This window comes from Mytilus californianus, unplaced genomic scaffold, assembly GCF_021869535.1.
Source record: "Mytilus californianus isolate M0D057914Y unplaced genomic scaffold, xbMytCali1.0.p SCAF_6, whole genome shotgun sequence".
NCBI classification, from domain to species: Eukaryota; Metazoa; Mollusca; class Bivalvia; order Mytilida; family Mytilidae; genus Mytilus; species Mytilus californianus.
Genome location: NW_026262712.1, coordinates 84,517,964 through 84,539,246, shown reverse-complemented (window position 1 = coordinate 84,539,246; position 21,283 = coordinate 84,517,964). Strand labels below are relative to the sequence as shown.

At 31.0% G+C, this 21,283-nt stretch overlaps 3 protein-coding genes across 4 annotated transcripts in view; 1 reads left to right on the top strand and 2 right to left on the bottom strand.

Moving 5' to 3' along the window:
- Positions 1–21,283, bottom strand: part of LOC127705068 (peptidyl-glycine alpha-amidating monooxygenase-like) — a 143,020-nt gene that overhangs the window by 31,414 nt on the left and 90,323 nt on the right. The window lies entirely within an intron of this gene.
- The window catches only part of LOC127705062 (uncharacterized), a 69,033-nt gene that overhangs the window by 18,633 nt on the left and 29,117 nt on the right, over positions 1–21,283 (top strand). The window lies entirely within an intron of this gene.
- On the bottom strand, positions 6,626–19,701 carry LOC127705066 (probable peptidylglycine alpha-hydroxylating monooxygenase 1). 2 transcript variants are annotated; one of them, XM_052209341.1, is made up of 14 exons: positions 19,652–19,701; positions 18,973–19,031; positions 17,973–18,082; positions 17,194–17,251; positions 16,550–16,640; positions 15,978–16,078; positions 15,203–15,280; positions 14,468–14,513; positions 13,698–13,765; positions 11,295–11,375; positions 9,435–9,514; positions 8,811–8,864; positions 7,837–7,886; positions 6,626–6,836 (listed from the first exon to the last, which is right to left on the bottom strand). In XM_052209341.1, the coding sequence occupies exons 2-14, from the start codon at positions 19,019–19,021 to the stop codon at positions 6,689–6,691; spliced, it is 1,014 nt and encodes a 337-aa protein (XP_052065301.1). In that variant the 5' UTR covers positions 19,022–19,031; positions 19,652–19,701; the 3' UTR covers positions 6,626–6,688. The 2 variants fall into 2 exon arrangements, with proteins under 2 accessions (XP_052065301.1, XP_052065300.1); XM_052209340.1 differs by having other exon boundaries at positions 19,566–19,691.

Here is a 21,283-nt window from a genome sequence, read left to right as displayed (position 1 = left end):
TGAGGTCTACTTGAGAAAAAATCCAAAGTGATGTTCGGCTTAGTCTTTTTTTATAATGTAATAAGCTGGCAAATTATGAAAGCTCATGTCTTAATTGAAAGGCATATAAATAAAAAGAAAACGTATGAAATCCAATAACATTCTACCGGAGACAAAATAACGTTGGTTTAGGCAACTAGTATGATGGTCTGGATGCGTATTTCTTCATTTCTGTATTCTTTGATATTCTATTCCATTTTTCTCTATTCTTTAATCAGTGTTTCAGGCCATTTTTCTCTATTCTTTATCATGTTTATTTCTTTATACTTTTTGCCAATTGTTTTGTTCTCTTTATATTTAAACACCTCATTTTTCTATTTTTTTTTATTTCTTGGTCCATTGTCTCTATTATTTATATTTTTTGCCCACTATTCTCTATTCCGTAAACCCCCATCCACACCCAGGCTCTAGTTAAGGTCACCATATAGCTTTCAAAAATAAGCAAAACTAATACCGAGTAGGCTCCGAATGGCAAAATGATTGAATGCTAATCCCGGTTTGAATTGTGAAATTGCGGAAATTTGTTTTTCAATCAATTGATCAAGCAAAACACATTATCGTCCTGAATGTTCGTATAATGGACCTTGGTTATGAATTCTAATCATCTGAGATCAACCTTTTTAAATTTAAAAGTAAAGATCACGCACCCTTATTGTTCAGATTGATAAAGTCTTTGGCATCCGTCGACATAATCTTCGATTAAAGATCTGATAACCACAGTGACTGTGCATGTATACTTTAACGACCGGGGTAGTTTTCTTATAAGTTTTTAAAGTAGTAACCTCCCTTGTTAATGTGATGTTGTAATCAATCTATTTATTTGTACCATCTTTATATAATATTGTATTGTACAATTTAAATTTATGATTCGTTTAATATTGAAATATATATTTAATATAATAAATATTAATTTATTTTTTATTAAAGATATAAACAAGGTAATTTGAAAGGCTGTGATTCATTTATCACCGTAGTTCAATTCATAAGTCAGGCGGTCTATTTTGTCTACATTATGTTGAAAGAACACCGGGGTGTTTACATTGGCATTATTTACTATCAATGACTGCGAAACAAGAAAGGAAACATTGTACATTAGAAAACGAGAAATAATTAAAATTAAATACAAAATTCTTGTTTAGTGAAATCAAAAACGAAAAACGGAAACACTTTTGATTTTCATTTTGGATTTAGAGAAATCAAAAACAAAAAATGAAAACACTTTCGTTTTCCGTTTTGGTTTTAGAGAAATCAAAAACGAAAAATGAAAACACTTTTGTTTTTCGTTTTGGTTTTTGAGAAATCAAAAACGAAAAATGAAAACACTCTCGTTTTTTTGTTTTTTGTTTTTGATATTTCAAAATGAAAAACGAATGGACGCAAATATACACTGACCATGAAACCGTCATTTTTGACTTCTTGGAACACGCAATTAATCTTCAATTAAGTTTATCGGATATATACTTCCCGTCTAGTTGAACGAAAAAGACTAAAGTCAGAGATTGTTCTTAATTTTGAATATATTTCTTCATTACAGTTTTCTTTTCAGGACCATCGTATAAAGCATTTGGTGAGACGTAAAACGCGTTAAACACGTGCGGTGTCAAAACGACTGTAAAATACCCACTTCAAATCAATTATTTCTATCAAAGTAAAAGGATAAAGTTAAGAGTAGGAGAGTTTTCTTGCTTTTGAACATTTTTTAGTCAAAATAACAGTTTTCTTTTCCGGACAATTGTTAAAAGAAAATCAGGAGACGTAAAACGATGCTTCGAACACGTGCGTCGCTAAAACAATTGTGAAGTATCCACTTCAAAACAATTATTCATATCAAAGTTGTAAATAAATCCTTCAGGTGGGTGACATGTGACGCCATTTAACCACACCATCTCATTAAACAATACAATCATCACCTTTATTAATTAGTCCATTGTTGCCTATAGCTATATAATGCAGTCAGCCGATTATTGATTTTCTGTCAAAATCGTAACGAGTTCAAGGTGAATTCCCAGTATTGTCCGAAAAACCCGAAAAAAAGTAAACAAGATGAATGAAATCGAACCGTTATATTTCTCTCGCCAAAATCACTAGCACGTTTTAGTTTGATTTTCGTGATAATTAACGATAGTATACGTGACTGGAGGCTGACCGATTGACCATACTGTTGACAATACAATAATCAATCAACCGATAATACACAGTACAAAATCTTGGCGTGTGTCAGTAGTAAGTAAATAGATGATACCTGTAAACACTTTTGTCACGGCGAACGTAGCTATTGAAAAGTTTTCACTGGCATTAAACAATTGAAAAACAAATGCAACTGTACTATGAGTATTTTTGAAGTTTTCAATAATCATTAAGTTTATGTATTTTAAATATATATCGTATGACAGTTTATACAAAATATAAATATCAACATTTTATTAAGAGAAAAATCAGAATATTATACATAAATTTAAATTCAGAAGATGTTATATGATTGTCAACGAGACAACTATCCACCAGAGACCAAATGTGGTAAAGGTTAGCAACGATAGATCACAATACGGCCCTCAACAATGGGCAAACCCAAATAGTAAGCTATAAAAGGTCTCGAAAGAAAACAAGTCAAACGCGAAAAATAAGTCTTTTTGACGATGTAAAAAGAATCCTCTTGCAACTTATAGGGGGTCACCAAAAGTCTTAAAATCTTTAAAACGAAAGTCGACGGTGACTAGTGTGTTGACTTTTCCGTGAAATTTTATGAGTACGAGACCACGTCACTTTCGAATGTGGCCACTAATATAAATAATTGAAATTTCCGCTTACATTAGTATTGGAGTACAAACGAAAAACAATAGAATATTTTTTTACTTTGCCAACATGTAGTTTGTATTGTGATATGTCCAAAGATATAATTTTAAAACAAAACATGTATATAAGACTATGTCTTTTAACCATACATTTTGGGGCCCTTTATAGCTTGTTGTTCGGTTTGAGCCAAGGCTCCGTGTTGAAGGCCGTACTTTGACCTATAATTGTTAACTTTTTTTTTATTGTGACTTGGATGGAGAGTTGTCTCATTAGCATTCATACCACATCTTCTTATTTATAAGTATAAACAAAGCAGTTATCAAATTAATGGTGACTTTAGAGGTCGCTTCAATCTAACTAAGGTTTTAGCTTAAGACTATCTTTAAACATTCAAGCATATGTCTAGATGAAGAACAGCAAGTAGACGTCGCACAGGTGATATTTGCTATTTTTTAGTACATGTATACAATGTTTTGTGACTAGAACACCCATCTGATAAATTATCGTTAAATCTTTACGATAATAAATATTTCAGTTTATAAATATACAGAAGCCTAGGAATACACAGTGAGATAAAGAAGTATGTGACTGGCTGGTAACTATCTTTATGCTGTCATGTTTTACGAATAAAAGACAAAGATTCAATGTCATCCTCTGCATCATATATGTATAACATGCTAAAATTATGAAATAAGGGAAAGAAGAAACAATTTGCCCAATGTACAGTTCTAATGAAGTAGTAATTGTGTAACACAACGACACCAATACAGTGGCGAATGTTCACTGCTGGTAGCATTGTTTGTACAATTTGCTTTGTAACTGGTGACACGTAATCGAGTCAAATAGATCCTATGAAAATGGAATTGTTTTTATTTTTTATATTTGGTGGAGCAAAAAACAATAGAATATTTTTTTTCAGTTAGCTGAATGATAAGATAGCCTTCAAAGTAGGTTTATATGAACATTGAGATTGTTTTTGTATGATTTTAAGGGCTATTGTCTGTTTGACATGCCTCACGCGTAAGGAATTCTAAGAAAGCACTGAATTGCATAATGTAAAACAATTCGTCCCAGAAATCTATTGATGTTGAGATTCTAAATCCATTTCTGATATGGTAATTTTTTTTAGAATGGCAATATATATCTTAAACTAATTGCGACTGCCCTAAGCAACCAAAGATTATGTGTTTCGACAAAAAGACTTGGTTTTATCTTATATTTGTACACTGTTGGTTAACACTGCAAACTCAGAGTCTGAAAGACCATATTTTGTACAGAAATTTTACATGACAAGACTCGACATAATCTCTACAGCACTTAACAGTACTTGAGTTTGGTCTATACTTTACCTAATTATTCTGATTGAGTACTTGATAATCATGGTATAGTCTGAAAATGGTCTCGACAAATGCTCGACCAATGCCCGACCAGTCTCGACCAATGCTCGACCAGTCTTGACCAGTCTTGACTGTTCGGAATCAGCCCATCTATCTCCATTCTATATTGATATTACAAAATTCCAGGCTATTTGGTAGTTTGGTTTATTGCTGTCAAATCTAAGGATTTAATTAATAGGTCAAAAAAGCTAGAATTTTCGGTTTTGACTAAATTCAAGAAAATCACCATTAAAAATTTCTATAACTTATCAAATCATCTTGGATTTTGATAAAAACTCTACAGCTATCTCAATAATATTGATCTTACAAAATGCCAGGTAATTTGGTAGTTTGGTGTATTGCTATCAAATTTAAGGATTTAATTATAGGTATGTAGTGTTTGTGTGACTTGTTCTGTCTTTCATGTTTTACTACGACGTTGTCAGTTTTACTTCAACTTATGAGAAATCAATCATCTGCCTCTTTTTTAACAAAGTTTTATGGAAACTTTTGACATTGTCACACACATTTTTGCAAAATTAAAAAGCAAATAAATGCAAATTGTTGCAATGGATACACACAAAAGAAGTCATATCTCACAGTTTTAAATACTGGAAATAAAATATATGCACATACATGACACAATTATGAGGTTTCATTTTAACCTTTGTTCCTAACTGTAAAATGTTACGTAATTCGACATGTGGATCAGGATATGCTTATCCCTAAGATTTTGTGTGCAGTTCGTGTTGCTAATCCCTTATTTTTTCTGTGCAGTGTTTGCTGGACTTATTATGCACGGCGTAGTCAGTTTGTCTTATGACTTATAAGTTTTGAATGACCCCTTGGTATCTTTTGCCTTTATGTTATTTTACACACTGGAGGGGAGAAAAGCTGTGCTTTAAAAAGCTGGAAAATACCAAAGAGAGAATCAAAACTAATAATTCGAAGAGAAACCGACAAAATTATGGCAAAGCAAAACGATGAAAAGCCAAAACAAAACACTAAAAACGCTTCTTATAACATCAATGAGTGAGAATCAAGAATCTTAACTCTTCAGCTTTGGTTGCTATACCCATTCAGTGTTTGAATAAAAATTAGCAGTAGCAATTTTACTGCACTAGAAGCGCATTTCGCCAGTTCTTCAGTGATGCTCATTGCCAAATGCTTTGAAAATCCATTAACCTAATAGAAACGCTGAAGAGTTGATAAAACCAAAAGGTACCAACGTTAAGCCAAGCCCAGACAAGGAATAAAATGTATACATGCATGAGGACTGTTTATTCCTTAATTTGAAATGAATTCAAAATTTGATAACAGCAAATTAGAATAAATCAATTTCCGTATTTTCGTGCCACCACCGAAGTACTGGCTACTGGGCTTATGATACTCTGGGAACTTACAGTCAACCAGTAGAGGTATCGACTCAGTAGTAGAAATAACATCAACGGTACCAACTTTTCTTCAACAGATGCATATTTCCGCAATTAATGTCCCTTCAGTGATGCCCGAGGCCAAAATATTTCAAAATACAAAAACAAAATTTAATTGGCAATGAATGGGTTAGACTGTTTATTGGAATACAGAAAAATAAGTAATTTGTTGCATTATTCAGGCTGATTTATCAAATACCAAATATTTGTGTTTGATCGAATCAAAAGAGAGGCGAAGGATACCAAAGGGATATCCAAAATCATAAGTCGAAAATTACACAAAACACAACATACAAATCCAAAGACTGAGCAACACAAACCCTACCAATAACTAGGGTTGATTTCAGGTGCTCCGGAAGGGTAAGTAGATCATGCTCCACATGTATAACTAGCCGTGACATGAAATTGTCAAATTAGCTATTCAAGGGGAGATAACTTAAATAGTAAATTTTTCATAAAGGAATGATAGAGAAATTTTTAATTTTTACTTGTAGCAAGAAAATGAGGTCGGTGACACAATTTGTTCTCTTAATTTTCTAAAAGCATATTTAAAAAACTATCTTCTCGTATTTTATTTCAAAATTCTATCTCATATATTTCTATTTATTCACAAAAAAAAGTATTTTTTCATGAACAATCTATGGAATATTTTGGCAATTTTGCACGCCTTGTTGCTTTTAAAATAGCACGGTGACACATACTTTTATATTTTTTTAAAAAGCATGGAAAATATACATTCTGGCAAGGTATGAGAAAATTCCATCTGAAGAAATATATACAAATGATCCACCTTATTTGTACAATAATCAAACAAAACTAGTATGTAAAATTTGGGATTCCTCTATTTTCTAACTGATCGCAGCACATATGACGATAAAGTTTGACTCAAAAATATTAGTCCACTACTAAGAAGGTCCTATAAGCTTGACGAACTAACAATTATTTATAAGCTCTACAGAAAATCTTCGTTTATATTAACATGTCTTCATGTATTTTAAACTTTATTTAGAAATAATCACATTTCACAGTAACAATAATTATACTCAGTTATCTATCACAAAGAGCCGCTGTTTTTTCGTTGCTGCAAAAGGTGAAATCCGGTGAGTTCGAAATGCAACCAGGTGGACGTGCAAAATACTCCTGGTATTGTACGTCATATCCAATACTCAGCTGGAATATACAGGTATCTTCTGACCTATAATAGAAATGATGATATAGTCATTTTAAACGAAAGCAACACATTTTGTACTTTTAACATATATTTAGTGTCACTTGTAGAAATTATTAGGAAATTCGATTAATATTATTGGAATAAATTTTTAAAAAAGGCGATTGTACTTATCTTTGCAATATGAAAATCGCACTCATCAACAATTGAAAGTTGTTTTCAAGGTTTTCAACAGCATCGTTTTTCTTGACATCAAAATATTGGGAAAGTTATTTCATTTTGAAACTATTGACGTTGAAAAGTTGATCATATATACAGCCAGTTGATAATAAAATTAAAATTGAGAATGGAAATGAGGAATGTGTCAAAGAGACAACAACCGGAACAAAGAGCAGAAAACATCCCAGGGCCACCAATGGGTCTTCAACACAGAGAGAAAATCATGCACCCGGAAGCGGGCTTCAACTGGCCCCTAAACAATAATATATACTACTTCTGCGTAAATGGACGTCACACTTAACTCCGAAATATATAAAATGCATATATTTGTTTATTTATATCAAAAGCTATCATTTATTTCAGCAGACGTTTTAATTTGTAGTCCGAAATTTGGTAGTTAGAACGTAAACATGATCCGATGATATTGCAGTTGTTGATATTTCTATTTGTTTATTTATATTTAGATCTGTTAAATACATTGTGATTGCCTGTCATATGAGTACAGTGTTAGTTATTGTTTTTAAAATGTTGATGTCATCTTGGTTCAGTATGTTTCAGTGCTCATGTGTTGTTTTATCAATATCTAGTAATGAAAAATTGCCCTCAAAATTGTGTAAAAGCCATCGTACAGTGAGGCGTGACCTTTTACTGTGTATTGAATGCAACACTGTGACCCTGAGATGCAAACAACACTAAAACACTGTTTATTTGCTTGAGTTCTGTGAAGTATGTGTTGTGATTTTTTATTTTGTGCCATAATTTAATAACACGTGTAACTGCTCATTCATTTCTTCGGTCATTTACTTACTTAAGATCGATAGCTTTGTCTTCATTATTGATAAACAAACAACGAGAAGCCTGCAATCAAAAATAAAAAAAGATACAGTCAAATTTGTTAATATTTAAAAACTTAAAGGTAATAAACTGTTTACGAACTAAATTCCAAGAACACTTAAATAAGGTAACTGAATATCTTTCATTTGAAACAAAAAGAGATGAACATATTTATCTTGTCTAAACATTTTATTATAAAACAACACAAAGAAGATATCAACAGTTATGACGATGGTCTTAAAAGTGTAATTTTGAAATTGTGTTTTTAGAGTTTCAGAATATTCTGTATAGAATGGCATATATCATTGACAATTTATAGCCTCTGCTCATTGATTAATGTTACGTATCCTTTTGATAAACTACATAACAAACGATCTATTTATAACCTTTACATCGTTTTTTTTTTATTTTGTCTGGATTATCACCTGTTCTATGAAGTACATCCTATAAAACATTGATCAAAATTATTTGTTCATATCTTGCGATTTTTCAATTACGACGATAACCTGAACATTTAGTTAGTAACTTATATTTTTGACCCTCTCTATGTGAATCTTAACTGATATTCAATTTCAGGTAACGAATTATTTTTAGAATAGAGGCTGTGGAATAAGTTTGAATAAGCTGGGTCAATATCAAATAGCAACAATATCCATTAAACAGTCAATCCCTCTCTGTGGCATGTAATTTCAGATATATATATATATATAATGATTTTTGTTTTTGCTTGATATGGTAGGAGTGAAATTACTTTTACTCTGATACGAATGAAAAAAATATGTTTGGGGGATAAAGATCAATCATCATCAAGTTAATTATTCCAGCTGTCAGAATTAAGTTGCCATTTCACAGCTGAAGTGTCTCTTTCAAGACATTATCACGACTGTTTTCAATTGAAATGAGCGCAAATATGTTAACTTTATCAAGTTATAAAATCATAAAACTTACTAAAATATCACCAGGGTGTATTTCTACGGGTCCGTTTAAGACGTCAAACCATACCTAAAAATAAAAAAAAGATATTTCATGTGATAAATTAAACAAAACACATATCATGTTGCAAAAATAAATTTTGATATTTAGGCAGCCATAATTTAGTATACGAAAATGCATATATTTTGTATTATAAGTGTGTTTTTTAACTTGTGTTACGTAAATGGACCCAGAAAAACAAACACAAAATATATAAAAAACACAAAAAAAACGTGATGAATCATGAAAGTATAAAATCTATCTTTAGAATTCTCAAAAGTTGTGTCGAGAATGAACCATTTTAGACTCAAGTATTTGTCTCTGAATTATCGAAAAAATTCAATCTCTATCAAAATACTGCCAGTTTTGCGTTTCGTTGTAATAATGATAAACAATATATTTAATGACATTACATTCTGTAATTCAATATTTAAAATATATAAATGAAACCATAATGACATCATAACTTTTTTTATAAATTTGCAGTGTCAATTAAACTAGACAGTGCATATGCAAATGAAAAATGGATCTCTGTCTAAACAAACAAATCGTATCGATAACGAAACATAGATATGTCCTTCTGAATTATAAAAATCAAACCTTATGCCTTTCTCTAGTTTTCTGACCACCAAGGTATGTCCAAGTGTTATTTCGAATTAGAAATCCTTCGGCAAAAACACCTGAATTGGAAGTAAAATAACTTAGTTGTAAAGTGACCAACAATACATAGTTTCATTCGTAAATAATACATAGTATCAATAGTAGTCTATGAATATGTCTGAGAAAAAATCTTCATGCAATTAAATTGTAATAAACGAAAGATTAGGATTTTTCTCAATTGAAAAGCATTCTAGAGGACCAGGACGGGTACCACATGTGGAGCAGAATCAGAACTTAACCCTTTCCGACTGCTTGAGATCACAACGGTTTTTGTTTTGGTGAGGAATGAAAGTTAGTTTTCTAACTACAGAAAGAAATAGTAAATACAGGATTTGAAAAGAATTTTTAATAAACATGTTACGTACAAAGGACTTCATATGTACATATTACGTACAAGGGGCTTCTTATGTACATATAACGTACAACGGACTCCTTGTGTACTTTATAACGTACGAAGTACTTCTTATACAAAGGACTTGTAATATCTTTATTTCGTACAAAGGAATTCTTATGTACATTATTACATACAAAGGACTTCTAATGTATATACTAGTATTACATACAAAAGACTTTTAAAGTACATATTACGTTGAAAATGCTGCTTATGTACATATCATGTAGAACGGACTCCTAATATACATTACTACGTGCAAAGGAGTTCTTATGTACATATTATGTCCAACTGACTTCTAAAGTACATTATGTCGTACAAAGGACTTCTAAAGTGTGTATTTCGTACAAAGGACTCTAAAATATGTACAATGCATTAGATACAAAGGACTTTTAAAGTATGTATTACGTACAAAGGAATTCTTTGTTTGTATTACATACTACAAAGACTCTAAAGTATGTACAATGTATTATGTACAAATGACTTCTATAGTATGTATTACGTACAAAGGAATTCTTTAGTTTGCATTTCATACTACAAAGGACTCTTAAGTATGTACAATGCATTACGTACAAAAGACTTCTAAAGTGTGTATTAAGTATAAAGGAATTCTTTAGTTTGTATTATATACAACAAAGGACTCTAAAGTATGAACAATGCATTACGTACAAAAGACTTCTAAAGTATGTATTACGTACAAAGGAATTCTTTAGTTTGTATTACATACTACAAAGGACTCTCCAGTATGTACAATGCATTACGTACAAAAGATTTCTAAAGTATGTACTACGTACAAAGTAATTCTAAAGTATGTTTTACGTACAAAGGACTTCTAAAGTATGGTTTACTAGCTAGTACGTACAAAGTAATTATAAAGTATGTACTACTTACACCATTCCGTACAAGATATATCAAGAATGTTCTAATAGCAAAATAATCTGCGACAAATTGCAATTCATATTACTGTTTCATTAAATAATAATAGGAGATCTGAGGTACGTACACATCAATTAAACAGCAACAAAACCACACAATAATACATTCACACATTTCATGGCTAATCTGATATTCACAATGGCAAAAAAGTTTCCATTTGCAAAACTGTATATTCACCTAGTAAATATAAATTGCCACGTCAAGGTTAAATAGTTAGATAGCCTTGAATTGTCCAGGTTATTTCAAAGGGAAGACAAACAATGTAGATGCCCCCCCCCCCCCCTCCCCCACTTTTCTTCCGGTTTTCAATGTGTGCAAAATAATGTCAATAACTAAAATGAGCTGTAAGGGTAGGAAATAACAAACAGATATAAAAAATTGAAGCCAAGGAGATTTGCATTTCAATGATATAACTTATAACAATGGGTTTCAACAAATCTAGTTCAGTGTGATATTTGATTCAGAGTACTTACCGTGGACATGTGTATGGGCATAATAATGAAAGGCAATCACTTTAGGTCTTTTCCATTCGCAACCAATATGTGTAAAGAAACCTAAATAAAGATCATATAGCCTAATTAGATTTTTTCAATATGTGTGGACGTGTACTACTTCAATTATTGCATCTTATATTATAGTCTTCATTATGTTAAACCTATTTTCAGGTAGAAATATAATTCATTCTAACTACATGGGCTACTGCATCCCATTTGAATATTGAAATTTGATATTATTATAGATATTTATGCCCTCCTCCTTCAATCTACAACAACCGCTAAACTAAACCACCTCTTTGTGTAGTTAGCTTTTTGATAAGGAATTAAGTTTTAATGTAAAGCATAACAAACTAATAATATGCATGATATGAGATCGTGAATTTTTACTTATCAAAGTAAAATTGTCAATACCTAAAGTATTACAGAAAGTATTACAAAACTGTACAACATATAAAAGATAAGTGAAAATTGCCCTTAATTAACATAAGTAAATTACATAACAATCAAATTGTCCCACACTATTATGTCACATAAACCCTTGGCCTAGAATGCGGTCACATATGCCCCAGACAAAGCAGAGTAATAGTTTATAGTAATCTAACAAGAGGTACATTGTTAAAACAAACACTAATAAAATAAAGACATAACAAAGCTACTATGGAAAGATATGCTACGTATCCTTAAACAATCAAAATTATCATCAAAATAAGAACATAAATTCTTTACTAAGTTTAATAAGAGTGCACACGCTGAAATGTCTCGCCTTCTTTACTAACCATTGATTTTATGTTGATAGTCCTAAATACAAAGTTTTACTACAAGTAACACATAAACTTAAAATGATCCAAGAAAATGAGGTCATGGTCAGATAAACCAAACGAGAAATACATGTACACCTTACAATCATTCAATAAACCAAACGTAGTTGACCTATTGCTTATTGTTTCTAAGAAACAGTCTTAAACAAGAAAACTTAACAGTGACCAATGAACCATGAAAATGAGGTCAAGGTCACATGAACCATGCCAGACAGACATGTATACCTTACAATCAATTTAGGCATTTAATATAGTTGACCTATTGCTTATAGTATCTAAGAAACAAACTTAACCATGAAAACTTAACATTAACCAATGAACCATGAAAATGAGGTCAAGGTCAGATGATACCTGCCAGACAGACATATACACCTTACAATCCTTCCATACATCAAATATAGTTGATCTATTGCTTATAGTTGAAGGAAAACAGACCAAAACACAAAAATTTAACACTGAGAAATGAACCGTGAAAATGAGGTCAGGTCAGATGACACTTACCAGTTGGACATGTACACCTTACAATCATTCCATATACCAAATATGGTAGACCTACTGCTTATAGTATCTGATATATGGACTTGACCAAGAAAATTTAACCTTGTTCACTGATCCATGAAATGAGGTAGAGGTCAAATAAAAATTGTCAGACGCGCATGACGACCTTGCATGGTACGCACATACTAAATATAATAATCCTGTAACTCATAATAAGAAAGAAATAAACATTACAAAAAATGTTGACTTTTTTTTCAGGTAGTCACTGAACCATGAAAATGAGGTCAAGGACAATGGACATATGACAGACGGAAACTTTGTAATATAAGGCATCTCTATACAAAGTATGAAGCATCCAGGTCTTCTAGCTTCTAAAATATAAAGCTTTTAAGAAGTTAGCTAATGCCGCCGCCGGATCACTATCCCTATGTCGATCTTTCTGCGACAAAAATCGCAGGCTCGACAAAATCTAGGTAATGAACGGGAAAGAGGCCCTTTAAAGAGTATCGAAAAATGTGGATTATATGTTATTCTAATTTATAAAAAGATTTCAATCGTCAACATAAAAATAGTTATTAAAATAACTTGCCTATACATAGAAAGGAAAATATCGTATAATAAATTTAGTGCGACCGAAGCCTTGTTCTTGAATAACTTTCACCTAAAACGTTTTCCCAAAGAAATTTGAAAACCAAGAATGTATGAGTACTTGAATAGGTGATAAGATCTCAAAAGATAAGCAAATTTATGTTTGGTCAACTTAACCAGAGGTGTTGCTACCTAAGTTTAATGTCAGTACAAAGCATTCGACTTCTGAGCTGATGATACCATGGATGACTAGCAGTACACCAGCAGTATCGATCGCAGTGCTACTAAAGGAAAATAGTACTTAATAACTTTGGATTTTAGATGGTTTGGGTCCAATTTCAACAAAACTTGCTCTTTTATATTAAGGACTACTGAATGTGTAATTAAAGAAATTACTATTTTGTTATTTGATCTTTTTCCCTTTAATTTCCTTGTCATTCTGTATTTGAAAGTTACATTTCTAACTTGCACATACCATTTGGTTTATTTGCAGGAACAAAACCTCCATTACAAAGAAGGAATTTCTGGTAATTATACTTTGTTCTAAAATTAAATAAACAATAAATGTTAATTCTACAAAGGTGTTTGCATATTTCAAATCATTATAAAAAAAAGGAAACGTATGATCGCTAATGCAACACCTATCCCCTCGGTTCCAAATGACGTGGATCTGTTCATTTCGTACATAACGTATGAACAAGAAACTGAAACACAATAAGAGACAATTCTAATGAAACAATTAGTAAACAGCAATCTTGGGGATCTGACGATTCAACATGGTAAACATGATAGTTTTTAATAACCAATTCATATGTCATATAATGCTATTCAAAATATGATTTTAATGACATATTACAAGACTAGTTTTGAAGATGCACGCAATGCCAAATTAATCTAATTTCTCACTATCTGATATCTCTCCTATACATTTTGGGATTACAAACTTCAGATTTGCATGTGTACAGGCATAAACAAGTGAATATATACATTGTATGTTGTTTTTTGTCGTCCTACGCATTATGAATTCCATATATTATATAAGTTGAGCATTAGAATAATACAATTGAGTTTAAATTATAAGGAATAGCATTTTATTTTGAATTATAGAAAATGCAATAGTTTGAGAAAATTTGTTTGAAAAATTAAACATCCAGGGAATAAATTTACATCTGCTAAAGTTGATTTTGAATGAATAGGTTCTTAGATCTTATCAAAATTGTCATATAATAGGATGTTTGAACTTACGGTCTTTTCGTGAATGTTAAAGTAATATTAGCCGGCGATGCAGGCTCTGTAATGAAACAAACAACACTTTAAATAGGATTGATAATTTTGATGAAATATAAATTTGAAATCAAATTTCAAACTACTGGGTATGCAAACCCAAAAGCGCTTGATTTTGTTCAAGGTTTCCGAGTGTTTATATTTCAAAGATTTAGTGTTAGCTTATAAAGTAACCTGTTTATTGGTTCATTTTACAATTTCATTGTTTCAAATGAGTTGATTCTTGTTTTGTCTGCTAGTTTCATTGAGTATTTTTAACTTTCTATTAAGCAAGTATTGGTAAAAAATCTTGACCATTATTTTAACGTATGATAAGCATTTCATTACGCACCTGTTTATAGCCTTCATCATGCTTGGAAGCAAAACACTAAGCTGAATTGCTGACTCCTCTGGTGAGTCTGAAATCACTCCCCTTTTTCTGTAAGGTTTTGTATTGCTCGATTTTCGGCTTCATGTGTAATGTTTTATAGATTGTGGTTTGTCTTTCCGTCGTTTTTCTTTTCTGGCCATGATTTTCCGTTAATTATTCATGAGGAACCTATATAGAACAGCCATATACTACAGCATTTATGTTATGTAAATCCCTGATGATTCTGGTAACAAATTGTATTTAATGTAGGAATTTGGTATTTTTCTTTTGCAATACATATTTTAGGTACAATTGCTTCTTGATTAAAGCTAATGATTTACATTTACCTGTTAATGGTTCGTAGATATGCATCTGAACAATTAAGAAATATTTCTTTCCATTTCCACCAATTTTTGATGATACATCTTAAAATATATTTCATTTTCAAACTTGAATACACTTTTTGAAAAAGACTATGTATTTGTATACATTTCAAACATATTGAAATAAATATATGACATGTTAAATATCTATTTTTCAATCTTACAGTTGGATCAATAATACAACCCCTGATGATGACCAGCCCTTAAGACCTCATGGCAATAAGGGACATATAAAATGTTCTAATTTTTTTTAAAGTCAATTTTCCCTGAGGTAGTGACTTCATTTTATCAACAGGTAGTTGTAATGGTAATGGTATCAAACCAGTGCTAGTAAACGAAAATAAGATTTGATAAGTTCCGGGTTTCCGAACAGACTTTTCGAATTTGTCTTTTTTCTACCTTTTTAAAAGGTTGCCAAACAGATCTAGGTTCGCCTCAAGAAAAATGTAAGAACAGTATCGTATTCAATGCAGCAGAAAATGTTAGAAAGTAACGATAATACATAACGAGTCTTAATGAACTTCTTGTCAATCGTATGTTTCAGCTCGAACTAAAGTCGAAAAGATATCACAGGCTGTCAGTTATACTTTTACTTTTACAGTTCCGAGAAAACTGTTTATATATCATGTACAAGGATAAGCGTTTAATAATGTCAATGCAATATGAACAAATTAAGATAAACCTCTTCTAATTGAAATTTTAGCCTACAATTTGAAAGCATTATTAGAGTATTAATTACCTTTTGGAAGAACGTAGAAAGGTTTATCATTAGACTGGAAATTGTCTGTAACACTGAACTCAACAGCATCACCTTTACATGCAAGTCCTCTTTGACAATCCCTAAATAATTATATACGTGCAATATTCAACGTGCGTTGTTATGTGTATATAGTTTGAATTTTGGTAGTGGTTCAATGATGGTCACACTAGAAATGAAAGCAGCCCTTTTTAAGTTTTACATATTCACCATTTAATTAACATTTTTTTTGTAATAAAAATTGACATTATAATTATTTTTGTTGAACATACTTTTTACTTAAATTTTATCAGGTAACGAAAATACAAAATTCAGCTTTAGTAGAAGGAGACGACCTTTTGAATACAGAATATCTATGCGGAGGTTGCGAGTAGTCCAAAAATTCTCAATGAGACTTATACAAATCACATGTATTAAAAACACACCGTTACACCTTAGTTAGCTAACTTTATCTTCATGTTTTTTTTTTTTTTTTTGGTATTGTCTCGTTGATGAATTCCCCTAATCTTCTTTTATTTCTAACAAAAAAAACCGAAAGTTATCAGAATTTTTACCATGTAGCATCTTCATGTAGTGGTTCTAAGCACAGACCAGAGTCGATATGGTGTGGTTTTACGATTGGATCAGGCTCAGTTAACAACTTTGCTGAAAAAATACAGCTAATTCAGTATCATGAATACAACAATAAAGTATACATGCATGACAATAAATGTAACTTCATACGGTTTTAAACGTTTTTTTTTTCTTTTCCTTTATTTTAGACATTTTGTATTCTCACCTCAATATGTCATGTATTTATCGCTTTATTCTACCTTCTTAGATTTATTTTTCTTATTCAGTGAAATGAAGTATCTACTATTTGATTCAATGTGACACCTTTTCTAAAAACTTGGTCGATAGCCCATCTCTACCTTTAACCTTTTTACATTTAAGTTTGTCTGATGTGAAATAATTTAATATATGCTGAAATAAATAAGAAAATGTGTTATGATTGCCTATGACACAACTTTCCACCAAAGACCAAATATTGTAGAAGTTTGCAACTAAGTTGTGCAAAAGGTTTTTGATAGTTATTTATGACAATTAATCGATCCCTTAAGCTTCTTTCTATTTTTTTTATAATTTTTGGCCAATTCTGTATATAAAATGCATGCTGTTTTGCCGGTTTTTAGGGAAATCCATAAAAATAGCTACTTACTTATATAACTTTCTCCTATGTCTTCTAATGATTTTGAATAGCAAATGTATCTGTTAACCTAAAACATTAATATACAAATAAAAACAAATTAACCAATTAACTGAATCGTAAAACACAATATTTTAATGTTGCCATCATTGATTTTTTGATATATAGGTTCTTCCCGTAATAAGTTATACTGAACGATACTTTTTGTTTGGCATCTCGATTAAATGAAATAATATTGCCTATCGACAGTAGCCGTGAAAATAGTTTTTACAAACTACATCATGTATTTTCATATTCAAATCCAAAAAGATAATATGTTTATAACCAATTTTATTTCCTAAATGAAAGGCTGAATAAAATCATTTAAGACAGCAGGGAAGATTAATTCTACTCAGACTAAAAGAGGGAACTATTTATACCGAATATTTATGATGTCTCTGTACTGTCAATGGGTCAGATTTGTCATACTTAATTAAACGATAAATTGATGAAATTAGATAACATGTTTTCACGTGTAGAGAAATTTCACTAATGACCAGTCCATGATTGGATTACATCTTTCTTATTGGTCAATGATCTTGCGGGGTCAGCACGAGTTCACGTGTGTGTGATCTGTGGGCAATTCCTTTTATCATCAACTTTTGACTTTAAATTGCTGCTAAAAAGGATAATGATATTTATTTTTGAAACTGACTTTATCAGTAATTACGGCTGATAAAGTCAGTATCAAAAACAAAGCTGGGTGTGATATTGTAAAAAGTCATATAATATACTGTATATATTAATATTACCTCTGTTGTTTGTACAGGTGGTATGACAACTTTGTACTGAAACTGCTCTTCGTCGCTTTGTTTTGAGTCCACAGAAATGTATGGCAGTTCTCGAATAGACTGTACAACTCCTATTAAAACAAACTGGTACTTCTAAAGAACCATATCAATGAATCGAAACACTCCATAACGCCGTGAAAAGTAGGAATATTTTGCTTAACTTTATAAATATGTAATAAAACGATATTGTTATTTTATCACACCCAACCCTCGAAAGAATTACCTCGTCTTATCTGTTGAAAGTTTTAAAGACTATCATGAATTTAATTGTCCATCATCTGCAAATTGATTTTAAAAAAGCAAGAAAAGGGAAGCTTAATACAGAATTTGGGATAAACAGCATACGTATCATAACATTCTACACAACAAAGACAAAGTTATAAAACAATATTGGAAAATTAGGCCTTGTATGATTGAAACAACGATATATATTCCGGTACTGTAAATACAATTGATTGTCTATTTTATTATTCATTTGGTTAGTTTTTTTTTTATATTTAGAAAACACCGTTCACATTTTTTGTTATTTGTGTCCCAATACTATTTCGGGGAAATCATCACTAGAAATGATGAAGTAAGAAATTGTCAACAAATGTGTGTATTTCGTACGTTAAAAGGTGCAATCATATAATGAATGTGTCGATATAATAAATATGCATCGATATCAATAAACTTAAATAATGATAAAATACAGATGAACAATGATCATGTTATACGCAATGCTAAGATCGCATTGTGCAAATCAAGATGATTTTTATTTTTCGCTGTGTATCATGTACCCCCCTCAATGCTAATTTTTAAATTTTTCTATTTGTTTTAATAGAATTATGATTCGAAGTAATGCAGTATAAACTTGCAAGGATTGGTGTTTGATAAATACCCGTTGAAAATTCTTACACAATACATTAAATTTAACTTTAGTACATGTTTTCCATTGGACAATAAATAAAACGTAACTCACCAAATATTGTGGCGATGATTAACGTGCATGATGTAATTTTTTGCCTCATTATTTAACACCTAAAACATAATAAAACATAATTATGTATTTGCATTCGAGGAACAAAATGAATGCTATTTATTGACGCAAGCTTGCTGTGATTAATAAATATAGATGTAATAAGGGAATCGGTAGGCTAGGCAGGATTTAAATGATACTATGTTTTTTTATTTCAATTTATAAATTAAAAGTTTACCAAACAAATAGGTAACACTTTCATGCTTGATGCATTGAGACAAAAAAAAAGGCCCAAAGAAAAGGGTTAATTTGGTTAAAGATTAAAAATTCAGTAAGCCAAGTTAAGGAAAAACTATATAATTAATTAACTAAATTTTTCAAGTTTATTTTATTATTAGTATCAGACAACTATCTAATAACTTTATTGTTGTACCTACTAGGCAACAATCCTAAGTTTCGATTGATATCGACTTACGCTCGATTTACTTCACAATTTGATAACATAAACTAAAATAAATATTTTACATCTTGAAAGAAAGTATACTGTTTTAATAACATATATTTATTATAATCATTTTACATTAACATGTACTTACACTTGCACGTCGGTCTCTTGATATGACTTAATGATTCGTTCAAGAAAATAAAAGCATATTTATCACATTAAGGAATAGTTTTTTACCTTTTTCTTAGAACTATGAAAACGTAGCAAACATCTTTTGTATCACTTTATTGATTTTGACATATATATTTTGAGGTGAAAGGTCACAACCATACTTACCACATTCCGGATATTTAACATCCTCTATTGTACAATAATCTACAAAAAAAAAGGTTTAAAGCTATGAGATAAATAAACAAAACAAGCTGTATGTTGTTTTTGAAGGTATTCATTTGATCTTTTTGTTTAGGATGATTGCATTGTTTATGCTATTCTGTATTTGCGTCTTCAAAAAACATAAACACATGAAAATCAGGGGAAAATACATTATCTTTTGTTTTCAAAATTACTATGAAGCCATACACATGTCTTATTTATCAATTTAATAAGAAGGATGTAAGTAAGCCGCAGTCTTTATGCACTGCCTATTTTTATTTATTTGTCACACCTCTTACCTAGAATTATGTAATATGTAATTACGTTCTTCGTGTTATACACAAACAATCTTCGTGTAAGGAAAATTTACATGTATACTTGAAATTGAGAATGAAAATAGGGAATGTGTCAAAGAGACAACAACCCGACCAAAGAGCAGAAAACAGCCAAAGGCCACCAATGGGTCTTGACACATAATATCTGCACCTTTTAAAATTGAACATATTTTCAAATCTGTTCGAATTACCCCCACGGGTCATCGTCTCTAGGGCATCGTAAACAAATTATATCTACTATACCATTGAAGAATGGCAATAATAAATTTAACATCTTCCAACTTGAAATAATTTTATTCTAAATATAGAAGTGGCCGTGGGTATTAGATTTTGGATGAACATATATCAGAGATAACTTATGGAGCATTATTTGAATGTGACATTGAATCGACATAATATGAATGAACATCATTTAAAGATCCGTAACGTCTGTCGGTAAAATTAACAGATAAGTTGATAGCAGATTTACATATTTTTTTCCTTTTCATTAATCTAGTTATTTTTATCACACTAATCGTTAATTGTCAATGCGTGTGATAAGTTCAGAAAGAACACGTCGGATCTTGATTTTTCAATCCTTCTGAAAAAAATAACGTCTGAGGATTGCACATCACTTAAGACTAAATGATATTTGAAGGTTTTGGTTATGCAAAAGTTTATTTTAAGGTCATTTGGTTTGTATATTTCTACATCATGTACATGTTTTTTTAATCTTTGAGTTCGGAACCACCGTTGACTCTAATCATTTCCATATACACTCCAACTCGAACGCTATCAATTAGTTATTTTACTATGATAAACTAGCTGAGCCAAAACGTCTTTTATCATTATCAATGAAAGAAATGTACTGTACTGCAGTTGATGCCGGTGTACTTCTAATCACATCTTATGGTCTATTCTATTCACTCTTGGAACGTTTGTATGTGCAACATGTGGAGCAGAGAAGGTCCGTTCCCTTCTAGAGCACCTAATAGCAACCACTGTCTTTGGTTGGGTTCTTGTTGCTAAGATTGTAGTGTTTTTTGAAGTGTTTTGTAGACTGTTTGTTTTTTCGTTGTTTTCCAGTTTTGCCATGATTTGTTTTGTCTGCTCGACTTCATGAGTTTTTTCTTCCTTTGGTATATTCCATCTCATTTTGTCTTTGTTTGTTTAAATTTGTTTC

Coding starts and splice junctions, on each gene's coding strand:
- LOC127705066 (XM_052209341.1), bottom strand. CDS start 19,021: ATGAGGCAAAAAATTACATCATGCACGTTAATCATCGCCACAATATTT. Junction 15,281..15,977: donor TTTCTACGTTCTTCCAAAAG/GTAATTAATACT, acceptor ATATATTTTAAG/ATGTATCATCAAAAATTGGT. Junction 13,766..14,467: donor TTAACATTCACGAAAAGACC/GTAAGTTCAAAC, acceptor ATTTAATTTTAG/AACAAAGTATAATTACCAGA.